Raw genomic sequence first — 13990 nt, forward strand, 5'->3', positions numbered from 1 at the left:
ATAAAATTGGATTCTTTAATGCTATGTTGAATGACTACATAGATGTCAGACACAAAACATCAAGCAAGAGTATTTGGTAATGGTACATGACATTTGTTTTCTGCTGGTGCCTCAAAGCAGTGTACATATAAGAGAGTTGGTTGGTAGCTATACATAGTCTTATACTTCCTTCTCTGTTTGTTTAGTGCTTCTTCTTTTCATCTATAATACTTTTCAAGCCTGTGTAATTTCCCCCTGGGGAAAAATAAAGTATTTCTGATTATATTTCTATAATGATTTAGTTGAGTACATTTTAATTTACAGAAAATAAATCAGTGCGCTAACATCCTTGCCCTTTCTTTTACCAGATTGTGAAAGAGGAAACAATCGATAAAGAAACTCAGGAGTTGAGTGCGTCAGAAGACTTATTTGTCTCAGAAGAGTCGAACATGGACGAAGCAAACAGCTGTTATAAAAGTGCACATATCCTAAAAGTGCTCAGAGAGCAACTACAGGATCTGGGAACGTATACATCCTCCAGCTCTGACTGCAGAGATGACCAAGTTTCTTTGGAACAGAGTGAGCAGCGTCTGAACAAAGTCCTTCCTCTCTACATACAGGTACAGTATGAACTGTAGAAAGAGGAATGTGTGCACATTTATCTCACATTGTTCACTTATTTACCATCGTCGGTGTTACATGCAAAACAGGATTAAACTTATCATTGTTTAGCAAGACGTCAATGAGTCAGAGTCTGAATCTGTGAATCACATTGAAGAGGTCGAGTGGTGTCTCAAGATCAGCAACAATATTACACAAATCAACAAGAGAAGAAATGCAAGACCTTTGTCAGAACTTTGATCTAGCGCTCGTCTCTTTAACAAATTAACAAAACAAATATTTATTAGCACGTCAGTCTTTCTTAGGTGTGTGTGTGTGTTTGCAAGGGTGCATGAAGGAACTTATTCATAAAGCCCACAGGTTGTATTAGAATCTACAGCCTTACTTAAGGATAGCAAACTCAGTGATCCTCTTATGGCACTGAAAAGAGTATGGAATATCCTCTATAATTGCCACCGTCAAGGATGTAATAATTTCACTGACATTTATATATTTCTTTGTTTGTCTGTCAGCAGGATTCATTCAAATGTACTAACCAAATTTTTACACGATTTGAACCAAAGACAGACCCGTGGAAGATAAACAATTTTCAAGGGGATCCAGGTCAATTTACTGATTCATGGATCCGTTTTAAAATTGAAAAATTATTTTCTCATCATTGGCAAGATTTGAAAAATTCATATTTTGGTTCGTAATTTAATGATATTTATGAAATTACATTCAGTTATGTCAGGTTGGTCCCTCGGTTACAAAGTTTAAGCCAGATCGTATCCAGAATGCTCATTTCATCCTGATTATTTGAAGAAGAAGAAAGAAACCCATACCCGTCTAGACATTTGGACCTAATGTATTGTTATTAATGGGGATAGAAATATCTTCCAAGCTTTTAAAGTTTGAATGATCGTACCATGATCCAGATAACTGCAAATATCTGGAAAAGAAAAGATTTGGCACTTGGTTTTCATGTTGCAAATAAATTGTCTTGTTTTATTGAATGAAATTAATAATCATTTTGAAATAGATTTGGGATTATCTCTTTGTTTTAAAATAAATAAATGCAAACATTTTATTTATGGTGTCCAGTGGTTAACCAAGCTGCTCTCTCCTGTCTGATCGCAGGTCTGTGAGGATGGTTGCAGCCTGGAGGGTTTGAACATAAAGAAGCTTGCTGCTCTCACTGCTGACAGTCTAATTCAAAACATTAACGGACTATTAACAGAAAGGCCTGCAGGTATTATCAACAGTCCATCTTTTGGTGCTTTTTTAAACTTTTTACTGAGGCTATTCTACTCCTTATTTACTGTAAATAAATACTGCTGTATTGTCACAAATATTTGAATGTTAATGTTCACTGAGTCACTTTTTAAAAAAAAAATATTTATTTAAAGAAATAAATTGCCAGTCTCTCCTTTTTGTTTTGAAATGTTTTGTACTGTGTGTAATTTTACTAAATTTGTTTAAATAATAATACATTGGATTTTATACAGCGCTTTTTCATCGACACTCAAAGCACTTTACATTGACGTGCATTTTTCTTTCACTCCACACACAGTGGTGGTAAGCTACTATTGTAGCCACAGCTGCCCCGGGGCAGACTGATGGAAGCGAGGCTATCCTAGTGCACCATCGGTCCCTCCGACCACCACCAACACTCACTCACACACCATTCATACTAGGCAATGTGGGTAAAATGCCTTGCCCAAGGACACAATGACTTGGCTAGAGCGGGAGTCACGGTCGCCTAAATGTCCAATGTTGAAGAATTTGTTTGTTTTTGTTCCGTCGTAACTTGGGTGTTTTTCTTTCCTTCTCAGATGAAGCTCGTGAAGAGATCGTTCAGTTCTTTAAAAAACCTCAGGAGAAAGAACATTGTGAAAGGGAAGAAAGTCTGGGAGGATTATTGTTAAAATCTCTCTCACTGTTTACTGCTGACAGCTCAGTAAGTACTTCTTAAAGGTTTTAAAATCAAATAACATATCCAAATCAGATATTCAGCTATTAAAATGTGTGTATTATTTCCAGGACATCTTGTCATGTATAAACCCCAGCCTTCCTGCTGCTTTGGTGAAATGTCTGTACCTGCTCGTGTGCCTTCCGGCTAAAAAGGAAAACATTTCCATTGAAGAAACTTTTCAGGAGCTGCTAACTCGGGTAACAATAATCAATCTCTTTTTCAAGTATTATTATATGTCTGTGATAAATGTTGCTATTAAATATTATTTTTTAGCATGTGAGCCAGGTTACTCTTTTGATTTCAACTCTAATCAATACCATATTTCTGTCGCCTGTATAGGTTCTTCTCCAGTTGTGTAGATCGACGGCTAATGTGGACAGTCTGGTAGAAACTCAGGAACTTCAGTGTCTCATCATTGGTCTCACATCATTATGGGATCAGACCAGCTCCTCTTGGAGGCACCAGGCCTCCCGCGTTGTCAAAGCAGTCTCAGCTGTAGCCTCAGACAACACTGTGCCAAGCTTGCAAGGTGAGGCTGCTGAGCACAAATGAAGATTGCCTTCCATTTTTTGATGCACACCATTTAAGAAACCTTTTTAAAAAAATATTGACCATTCAGACATTTTATACATATGTTTTACTTTTTATTCATAGTCAGCTAAGCAAACGTTCCAAGACATAAAACAAATCATGGCAGATGTTCCTTTGCACATGTGCTTAAATTTGCTGCAGACCTTCAAAAAATCAGAGCACTCTTTCAATTATGCTCTGCTCGTGACTGTACAACATAGTTGAAGACTTTGCACGAATGAGGAAAGGATACATATCTGCCTCAATTGATTATCTTTTGACATGTTATACCTTTATATGATGTGAAAGTGATGATAGCGCTACCTAATGTAAATCTCTGTCACTTCTCTATCAGGCAAGAACTGCATGCGGATCTGCATTCAGAATCTGTTACACATCAGCAGTGATGTCACAGGACCAATGCTTGCTGAGGTGGCTGTGGCAGTGTTTAGCTTCATTAGGGACTCCTACCAAGTCAATCCAGCTCTCTTTGTTGAGTTTGACAACAATGATGGCTACAAAGCTCTGGAGAACATTCTGAAACGGTAAGCTTAATGTTATTCTATCTAATTGCTAAATGGTGGAAGTAAATATGTCAACCAACCATCAAGGTGGATCTTTTGTTCCAATCTATAGCCCATTCTCTCTTCTACAAACCTTTCCTTGAGCCGTTTTCATCCTCTAAAATTTTCTTTCTTTGAGCACCAGAGAGCTTTTCCAGATGTGCCAAATATACTGAAAAGTCCCATGATACACTGCCAATTTTGCAAGTTCTCCCACTTCCAAAGACTGGAGAGGTCTGTAATTTTCATTGTAGGTGCACTTCAAATGTGAGACATAAAATCTAAAAAAAAAAAAATCACGCAAATGCGATGTAAGGTTTTTAAATAATTAATTTGTATTTTATTGCGTAAAATAAGTATTTGATCACCTACCAACCAGGAAGAATTCAGACTCCTACAGACCTTTTAGTTTTTCTTTAAGAAGCCCTACTATTCTCCATTTATTACCCATATTAACTGCACCAGATTGAACTTGGTACCTGTGTAAAAGACACCTGTCCACGCACTCAAACAATCAGACTTCACAACACAACAACATAGGCAAGACCAAAGAGCCAGCTAAGGACACCAGAGACAAATTTATAGACCTGTACAAGGCTGGGATGGGCTACAGGGCCATCTGCAAGCAGCGTGGTGAGAAGGCAACGACTATTGGAGCTGTTATTAGAAAGTGCAAGAACATCAAAACGACTGTCAGTCTACCTTGGCCTGGGGCTCCATGCAAGATGTCACCTCATGGGATATCAATGATCATGAGAAAGGTGAGGGATCAGGCCAGAACTACATGGGGTAGAACTGGCCAATCACATGAAGCAAGTTGGGACCACAATAACAAATGTTAGCATTAGTAACACACTATGTCTTCATGGATTAAAATCCTGCAGTGCACGCAAGGTCCTCCTGCTTAAGCCAGCACATGTCCAGGCCTATCTAAAGTTTGCCAGTGACCATTTGGATGATCCAGAGGAGGCATGGGACAAGGTCATGTGGTCATATGAGACCAAAATAGAGCTTTTTAGTTTGAACTCCACTCGCTGTGTTTGGAGGAAAAAAGAACGATGAGTACAACCCCAAGAACACCATCCCAACCACTTAGCATGGGGGTGGAAACATCATACTTTGGGGCTGCTTTTCTGCAAAGGGGACAGGACGACTGCGCTGTGGAAGAGTTTGACATCTGTAATTGTTAACAAAGGTTTCTGTACTAAATATTAAGTTACATTTTTTTATTGTATCAAATACTTATTTTATGCCATAAAATGAAAATGAATTATTTGAAAATCACACAATGTGTTTTGTGGCTTTTTTTTTAATATTTTGTCTCTCACATTTGAAGTGTACCTATGATAAAAATTACAGACATTGGAATTGGAAGTGGAAAAACTTGCAAAATCGGCAGTGTATCAAATACTTATTTTCCCCACTGTATAAATATTATATCAGAACACTACTAGAACAACCACAATAATATATTTAAGTCTGGTTTATATACCACAAGCTTACAGAACAGCATCTGAAGTGAAACCTCAGTCATTACCTGAAGTGGAACAGGAAAATAATTGATATCCAACATTTCCACATATTTTACTACAGCCTTGTAAATCCTCCTGTGATGTTTATTCATTCCAAAAACAGGATCTTGGGTGAAATAGGATTAGTGATTTGAACACAGTGAAATTGAAATATACCTGTAGTTAATAATTTCCAAACCAAATAAAAATATCAACATTCGCATGTAGTACTGTAGAAAGAAACATTTTCTGTTATTATGAAAAAATAATCTTTTTATAGGATACAGTTAACACTTCAACTTAAAACACAAGCTTTCTTTTTTTCTACACTCTTCATTTCATATTTTTCTCTCTCGTTGATTATGTGGTTGTAAGATGTGAGGAGGGTGTGGCCTTGGACCAGTTTCAACCAGTGGAGGAGTTGCTGGCACTTATTGCATCTTTCACTCTGCTTGGGAAAGCTGAGCTAAAAGTGGCTGTGTGTGTCACCAATCCCCAGCCTCCAGGTTTTAAATTCGACCCGCTTCTCACCAAAGGTAGGCCAACTCATCACTGTAACGTCCGTATTGTTGGTCCCTTGGTGGCCTTTCAGTAATTATCTCTTAATAGTTGATATTGCCATGAGAAAAACTCTGAATAATCCCTTTTTTAAAATGCACACTAAACCAGCTCATTAGTATCACTTGCATGGCTCAGCAAACATAGATACAGGAAGGAGAGGGCCCCCCAGAGGAACAACACATTCATCCCTCCTTTGCAATTTTGCCCTAATACAACCCACCCAAACTGCACCTCCCCCCCCCTCCCCTGATTTCCCACACACCCTGACTCCTCTCTCTCCTAGTGCTACCCTGCTGCACTGCACAACACCCCTCAGGTTAACAGGAAGCTGAGGTGATTATGTCTGGGATGATGAAGTGGAGGCTCCCCTTCTAACTCTGTTAGGATGCCCCACATCCATTCACCACTGGCCTACACCTCCCAGTCATCTATCATAAATGCACACACATACACATTTCTTATCACACACATAAGTAGAGTTATAATAAACATACACACACCCACACATGTTCAATGCCTATCTATCACATGGAGGAGAAAATCCGTATCCAGCACAGAGATCTGGGTCTGTTTTATGCTGATCTTTGTTTTGTTTTGATACAATTTTGGTTAAGTGTGAAAATGAATTCTATTACTAAGCAGCTTTATGCATTTAAACGCAACAAAAACCAGTGGGTTTTGGCACCAGAATGCAAGACCTCATCGAAATAGTTTGACACAGCAACAAACAAAATCTATCAAGCCAGATTATGCTGCATTTTTTTCATCAATGCATGTAACACTGTTAGAAATTAGTTCATCTATAAAAGAGTTATATAATAATAATGATGATAATTTATATGTTGTTTTTGACAATTGACCAGTTGACCTTGTCCTCAAAGAAATAAATCAAATGTTTGACCATTAAAACACTGCCTATAAGTTGACCTCAAGCTGATTCTTTTTTAGGGTGATGAGTGTGAGTTGGTTTAAAAATGTTTGTATCACAGTTAAAGGTCAGTGTTGTGATACATTTTTTTTCTCTTTATGTCTTCAGGTGTCACAGTAAAGAACCTTTCAGCGTTCCAGTTGCTGCAAGCCTGTTTGCTTCGTTCCGGGGATTCACTGCTGTGTTGCCAACTCCTTCAAACATTACATGGTATTTGGGAAAGGGACCCGATCAACTTCTTCCTTTTAGAGTGGACTGCCCAGCCATTGACCCAGCTGGCTGCCTGTTTGTGGCGTAAACCAAGACCTGTACAGAAGCTCTTCTTTTCACTTTTTGAGATGGTATGATTTCATTTACCCAAACTCTTTTTTTTTTTTTATTCTATTGAGCTAGACAATGTTTTTGTTGTTATACAGCCTGATCTAACCTCACATTTAATGCATTTAAGGATTTTCTTGAGGGAGTTTGGGCTGTATCATACAACAATTAGACAATAATCTTTTTTATTCCTTTTATTAAGTACCTCTTGATTTGATTTTTAACTTAAATAATCTTAATGCAGCTCAAAAACAAGGTAAGAAAGTGCAAAATAGATTGGGACACCAGTTTCACATGTTACAATGACATGCAAAAATATTATGTAGAAAAATGATGGCAAATTATGAAGTCTGAAACGTCGTATATGATTTAAAATAGTTTGGCTTGCTGTAGGCTTCCAGTGTGCCTCTATAATAAATGAAATAGACACTTAAATATCTATTTCTTAGGTTTCAAGATACTTTTTAAGATACTCAGTTGGTTATAAAAAAAAATACCCAACAAATGATGGTCTATTTAGTTTTTAATGCAACACAATACAATTACAAAGTCCGACTTGTTTTTAAAAATGTTGGTTTCTTATAGGTGGTATTCAAATTGAACTACATCCCCCATGAGACCTTGCGGGGGCTCCTAGGTGTGCTGAAACAGATTTGGGATGGGACTATTGCATGGGGTTCAACAGGAGTTGACTATGGAGTTGAAGTTCTTAAATGTTTTACCAGGTAAGTACGAGGTACTACTTGCAGCAATATTTACTAAATATCTATTGTGATGACACAAAGAAGAAAGAAAAAAAATTAGAAAAAGAAGAAAAAAATGGGAAGAAGCTACTATATTGAATCAGCTAAATTGGCAGCCATTTACTTTCCAAAATTCTAATTCAGATCCTCTTATGATTAATCAGGTTTTTGGCCAGTATGAAAGTTTTTGCTGCAGTAAAAGAAAGTGTTTGATTATGTGTTCATCCTATTAAATCAGGTTAAAACCAATTCCTTATACATTGTAGGATGACTTTGCAGAGTGGTATAGTAGCTGAGGTACTGAGTGATTCAGGTCTGCTAAAGATGCTGTTTGGAGAACTTCGAAAAAGAGCAAAGATTCTCAGAAAGGCTGGAGTGGCATCTTCTGCTAAAACGGGTATGAGTCGGCATGTTTTAGGATGATTGATGCATTTTTTTTTACACTGAAGGGATTTTTAAGATTCCTCATGCATATCCTGACTTGTTGTGCTCTTTAAGATTCTGAAAAGATGTCCTGTTTGGAGGAACGTGACGAACTTCTCACTACATATATGCTTGAACTTGTGTCCGGCCTCACCCGGCGTTCAATCAAAAATATAGGTATGCGGTATTATAACTTACAAAACAGTTTTAATGACTGCGTTTTTCTTTTATGTTGGGTAATAAGGCAATAAAGTTTGAAGGCTAATCCATTGCTTTGATAATGTTTGCATGTGCTTTCTAGTTTCCCTCCGAGACCTTGGTATGGTTCCCTACATAAAGATTTTTTTGGATGTGGATCAGTTTCGAGGCCCCACTCTCCGCATTTTGGAGCAGCTTGCTGAGATAAACCCTGAAGAATTTATGAGTACGGCAATTGGAGCCCTCTGCTCTTCAACACAGCAGGAACTCCGATTAAAGCAGGACCTTTTACAGGTACACACACACACACACACACACACACACACACACACACACACACACACACACACACACACGGATACTTCAAATGTGTAGAGATCTCTACTGAGCTGTTGTCTCATGCTACATTGGATCATAACAAATTGTAATACACTTAAAAGATAATAAGCTAGTGAATTTATTTTGCAAGCATGTGGGACTCTGATTATATTACAGGGAAATGCAGATTGATTTGCTAAAACTAGTTTAGCTGTTAACTCTGAACCGATTTGATTAGGCCTGCAGCCCTGTGCTGTCGCACTCTGAAGATTACCACCTCTATCAGATCAGTGAATGGGACAGAGATCTGATTAGGCCTAACCAAGTTACCCCCCACTATGTGTCCATTTTTTTATAGATGGCTTCGAGAGGAGCACTTACTTGCTAATATTGGGTGTAGTGGGTGCACTTGTGCTTGTTTGTGGATTTGTGTGGGTGCACGTTCACTCTTTGTGCTAACATGGTTATCGCAGGTGGCAATCAGATTGGCTACGACCTGGGTTGGCAAGTGTTGAGAGCCATTGTGATTACTCCAGTTTCATCTAATCCTATTTCCCTCTGCGTTATGTCTAACACATTAGCTACCTGATGGATTAGCTCTCCAAATTAAATAAAGCTGATTGGATTTTGTTCACCTCCAAAAACTAGTTACCAGATATGATTTATGATTTATCTTGGTTTCATCCATTTTTAATGACATTGTTTTAATTATCTGTTTCAATATTTGAAAGCCTTAAGAAACACCCAAAGCAAACCCTTGCTTTACTTAAAAAAATGTTTCTCATGTCGAGCCAGACCGATATGGGATTTTTAGGGGTGATGCCAATACCGATATTGTTGGTTTTAAAAATGCCGATACTCGATGTATCTGACGATATATATGAAATAAAACATTAATATACACAGGATATATACTGTACATGAACACACATTTTTATAATGCTCATAATATGATTCAAGACAAAGAAGCATAACTAAATTGAAATGAGGAACTTATTAGTAACACTGTTAATGTAAGGACTGCAAAGTCACTGATGATTAAGAAAAGGCAAACTTGTTCAAACTGTATTTCTAGAATACAATGTAAAAATATAAAAAAATAAAATTGCTCATATTACAAACAGTAAAAATTGATAAATCAAAAAAGGCAAAATGTAACAGTAAATAATGAACTTGTGTAATTTTTTATCCATTACTGCCTATTTAAAAGTGACAGCATATAATGTAGAAAGTACAAAGCGACAGAATCTCCACACAGTAAAGAAGTTAATATATCAATTACGTATTACAGCCCGATCGATTAAACGCCAGCTATACCGTTGATGTATGCTAAAATTGGCTCTTGTTTCTTGTATTGATTTGTTCTTTTTTGTCTAACAGTCAATACTGAAGGTGCTTGAAAGCCCTAACAACTGGGATGCCTTCAGAAAGGCGGGAGGCTTCACTGGACTGTTGTCTCTAATCATTGACATGGAAGGAGCGCTGTCAGACCCTCCCCGAGAAGAAACATGGAAGTCCCTGGGATATCAACCACTTGTTAATCTCCTACTTCTTACTTTGCACATCTTAGCCTTGGCTAACCATCTCCACTCTGTAAATGCTCACTATTTTGAAGTTGGTGGCTTTTATGAAAGACTTGCAGAGGCTCTTCTCCAGTTGGGCTGCTTCCAACCTGTGGAGACCGAAAAGTGGTCTGCTGAAGAAATGTGGCCCTGCTCAAACCTTACAGGGAACAAACAATGTCCTGGATTGAGCTTCCATCAGCTGGTTGAGTTAGCAGAGCAGCCTGAAACCCCTACATCTCCTTCCATCCAATTACAATTCCATTTGCCCATTGCCTTGAAAACATGTATAAGGTTGCTATCTTTCTTTGACCAGTTTGCTTTTGGGACATACTCTCCTCAAGAGTTTATTTTGCAGCTGGAGTCCAAGGATAGGAAGGAAAACACTAAAGAGACTCTAAATGAAACGGAAGAGGTGATAACAATGGGATCAGTATCATCTCTTGTTCACATAGGATCAGGTTCACCGCCCATAGAGGACAAGGAGGGAAGCTCACCAAGCAGTCTCACATCCTGTACAATGTCTCAGGACAGGTTTGTAAATAATGTAAATTATAAATTTCCAAAATATTGAATATTTCATATCTTTTGAATATATATTCGTTTCCTCTCGGCTTATTCTAGATTTACCTGCACTCAGACTATTCTTCATTCTGGAGCAGTTCGAGTATTTATGACACTCCTCCCATCAGTGTTTACACCTGAAGACTCACAGGTACATATTTATAAAGCATTCGCCAAGCTGTGTATCACAGCCCCATGGAAGATTTTTTTTTTTTAATTTGTTTTCCCCAGCTCTCTATGGAAGTCCAGTTCTCACTGGCCCACCACCTCCAGGTCATGATCAAATCAGAGCGAAACCGGCAGATAATGTGCGAGGGCGGGCTGGTCTCCACAATCCTGACAAACTGTCAGGATGTGTTGCTAACTCCAAACCACCCGTTACATCTACCTATCACGTGTATCTTGGAGAAACTTTCCTCCCAGTCAATCACACGAGCAGACTTCAGGTCAGATATCAGTATTTGAAGTTACCACATGCCTTTATTTAATGGCATTTTTAAATATATATTATTGTATGTTCCAAAGAAAGTTCCTGTGCCTGGGAAACCCTCTGATGTGTTTGGCAGAGAAAACAACCGAACAAAGAAAACGACAAAGTGACCCATCTTCTCTGAAAGGTTCTCTTGTAGTTTAATAAACATTACTGGATATTCTATGTAGTGTACCATGTTTTCCCCTGAACATTAACAAAACAAAGAGAAACTTCGGTAGCACTTCACTTGGAGTTTTATAGATAAGGCTTACACTACGCTGTCATTAGCATGATGACGTCATGAAGGCTGTCAGTTGGGGCTATGTTGGCATTTTTTGGGTTAGGTGGAGGGATCTAGTTGGGGTTAGATAGGGTTATGGTTAAGGGTTAAAGTAATGAACGACACTTAATTACAGCCTTCATGACACCTTATTCATGTCATAATAATGACAGTGTATTGTCAGCCTTATGAATAAAACTTCAAGTAGAGTGTTTCCGAAAGTTCATGTCACAGTTTGGCTTTCCTGTCCTAAATAGATGAAAGTACAGATGGTGATGATAGATCTTCCAGAAAGGCACACACCCAGAAGTGCACTCTGTTGCAATCTCCAGCCATCCCTGTCCACCAGATCATTGGTTTGGTGTCCATGACTTCACCACGTAACTTCAAACCACACAGACTTTCCTCCTCTCCGGCTTTCGTGGAGTTTGATATGAGCGAGAGTGGATACGGGTGAGCAGCCTGCTCGTTTTTACGAGATCAAGTAATGTGCATGTATACGTAATAAGGAAAGTGTAAAGTGCAAATGCAAAAGTTTTAAAACGTTGTGCTTTATAATATACATGTTTTGGAGAATAAAAAAATGAACGTATCATTCATAATTTAAATGCTTGTAGCTGTCTCTTCCTGCCCACCCTGGCAACTGTTCAAGGTGTGGCGGCTGATTCAATTTCAACTGGAGGGATTGGAGGAAGTAAGCACTTGGTTTAGTTGTGTACTATGTGTATGCTTCATTTAAAAAATGCTGTAAAATAAGTCTAACTGTATTATTCTTGTGCTTTTAGACTGCCGGAGTTTTCCTCCCACAGCAGGCCTCTCATTTTCCTGTTGGTTCCAGATCGACAAGTTCAGCTCAGCCTGTGATTCGCACCCAATTCGTCTCTTTTCAGTAGTTCGTCACATGTCCCGAACCGAACAGCAATATGTATGTTTGTCAATTACCTTCTCTTCCTACGACGGCTGTTTGGTCGTATCAACCGATGAGACGGCTTTTACATACTTGGGTAGGAGAACCTGAAAGTATTTTCTGCTTCTTATCTGCAGGTTGTAATACTGTGAGGCATAATAATTTCACCTTCAGTTCACACAAAAGAAATGATCTTCCTCTGTTTCTGTTTAAAAGATATGATGGAGCCAGAAGTTTCCACGCCTACTTCTTTGCCAACATCTCTGCGGTTTCATTGTTCCAGCATGCTGGTCCCAGGACAGTGGCACCATGTGGTCGTAGTCATGACCAAAGATGTGAAGAAGAGCTGTCTGACCTCAGCATACTTCAACGGCAAGGTGGTGAGCACAGGAAAGGTACGATAACTGAAGAAAACAGGATCCGTTGATGGATTGGACTCTAACTCTAATGTGACATTTATTCGTTTTTGTTTCATTGCTTCACTTTTTTCTGTCAGATGAAATACATTCAGCCATTCCCTGGTCAGTACGTGTCAATGGACCCCACAGCTGTAATTGATGTGTTTGGCGTGATAGGAACACCCGCTCTCTGGAAGGAGCGCGTTTCCCTTGTGTGGCGAGTTGGTCCGTCCTATCTATTTGAAGAGCCTTTAAGTCCAGAGGCTGTGTGTGTTATTTACATTCAAGGCACTGCATATTTGGGCAATTTCCTTGCACTGCGCAATACAAGTAAGTCATTATCTTCAACAAGTTCAGATATTGAAATTATTAGATTTGTTGTTATTTTAACTAAATATGCTAAACAAGTGCTGTGGGTGGGTTTGTTATTTAGTTGAATCGGGAAATTTGTGACTGCTTCTTAGGGTAATTACTAATAATTGTATTCAATGTGTTCTTTAATATAACAGCCCTAAAAAGAACAGATCATAATAGTTGAGTTTATGTTGAATTCTATGAACAGATCACATGATGTGATAGTGGGTTCTTTGGCTGCACTTTGTCTTCAGGTCTCGAGCCAGATGCTGAGTCTGTACCTCTCAGGTTGGTTCCTGAGGAAAGGATTTCATTTGGTATCAACCCATCAATTTCTTCAATGACAACTGTTGCACAGATAAGGGAGAAATACAATGAGGTGGACTGCAGACTGATTGCAAAAGAGGCAAGAAGTAGCTGATTTCTTGTAAAAATTAGTTTTTGACCTAGCCAAGCCAAATGTATTATTAGTTGAGGTCACAAAAGGGACCTGAGAATCTTGAAATTAATTACATGTAAATGTGAATAATTACCATCTGACATTAAATGGTCATTAGTCATTTCCTCCTTTGTAACAATCTTTGTGTTTGACTACAGATGGGAATACCGTCTCGGGATAACTCTGCTCCTGTGTTCCTTGCTAAAAACGTTAGCCAGCACCTGAACGGGACAGCACGAACCATTGGAGCAGCCCTAATTGGACAGTTTGGTAGATGAAATATAATTTTGTGTGATTACTTTCCAAGTCTCTCCCTCCTTTGTTTGC

The 13990-nt window shown here is 38.5% G+C and overlaps 1 protein-coding gene across 5 annotated transcripts in view; it reads left to right on the forward strand.

Moving 5' to 3' along the window:
* wdfy4 (WDFY family member 4) overlaps positions 1-13990 on the forward strand; it is a 43026-nt gene that overhangs the window by 676 nt on the left and 28360 nt on the right. For all 5 annotated transcript variants that reach the window (XM_028468623.1, XM_028468626.1, XM_028468624.1 and 2 more), the window contains exons 2-24: positions 348-599; positions 1720-1831; positions 2415-2539; positions 2623-2751; positions 2894-3083; positions 3480-3669; positions 5574-5734; positions 6796-7028; positions 7591-7730; positions 8015-8145; positions 8247-8348; positions 8473-8663; positions 10068-10783; positions 10874-10964; positions 11045-11259; positions 11339-11430; positions 11823-12018; positions 12183-12259; positions 12351-12569; positions 12689-12867; positions 12969-13200; positions 13479-13630; positions 13822-13933. In XM_028468623.1, coding sequence (XP_028324424.1) covers positions 348-599; positions 1720-1831; positions 2415-2539; positions 2623-2751; positions 2894-3083; positions 3480-3669; positions 5574-5734; positions 6796-7028; positions 7591-7730; positions 8015-8145; positions 8247-8348; positions 8473-8663; positions 10068-10783; positions 10874-10964; positions 11045-11259; positions 11339-11430; positions 11823-12018; positions 12183-12259; positions 12351-12569; positions 12689-12867; positions 12969-13200; positions 13479-13630; positions 13822-13933 — 4237 coding nt within the window. The remainder of the gene's footprint in view (positions 1-347; positions 600-1719; positions 1832-2414; positions 2540-2622; positions 2752-2893; positions 3084-3479; positions 3670-5573; positions 5735-6795; positions 7029-7590; positions 7731-8014; positions 8146-8246; positions 8349-8472; positions 8664-10067; positions 10784-10873; positions 10965-11044; positions 11260-11338; positions 11431-11822; positions 12019-12182; positions 12260-12350; positions 12570-12688; positions 12868-12968; positions 13201-13478; positions 13631-13821; positions 13934-13990) is intronic.

This window comes from Gouania willdenowi, chromosome 15, assembly GCF_900634775.1.
Source record: "Gouania willdenowi chromosome 15, fGouWil2.1, whole genome shotgun sequence".
Classification (NCBI taxonomy): Eukaryota; Metazoa; Chordata; class Actinopteri; order Blenniiformes; family Gobiesocidae; genus Gouania; species Gouania willdenowi.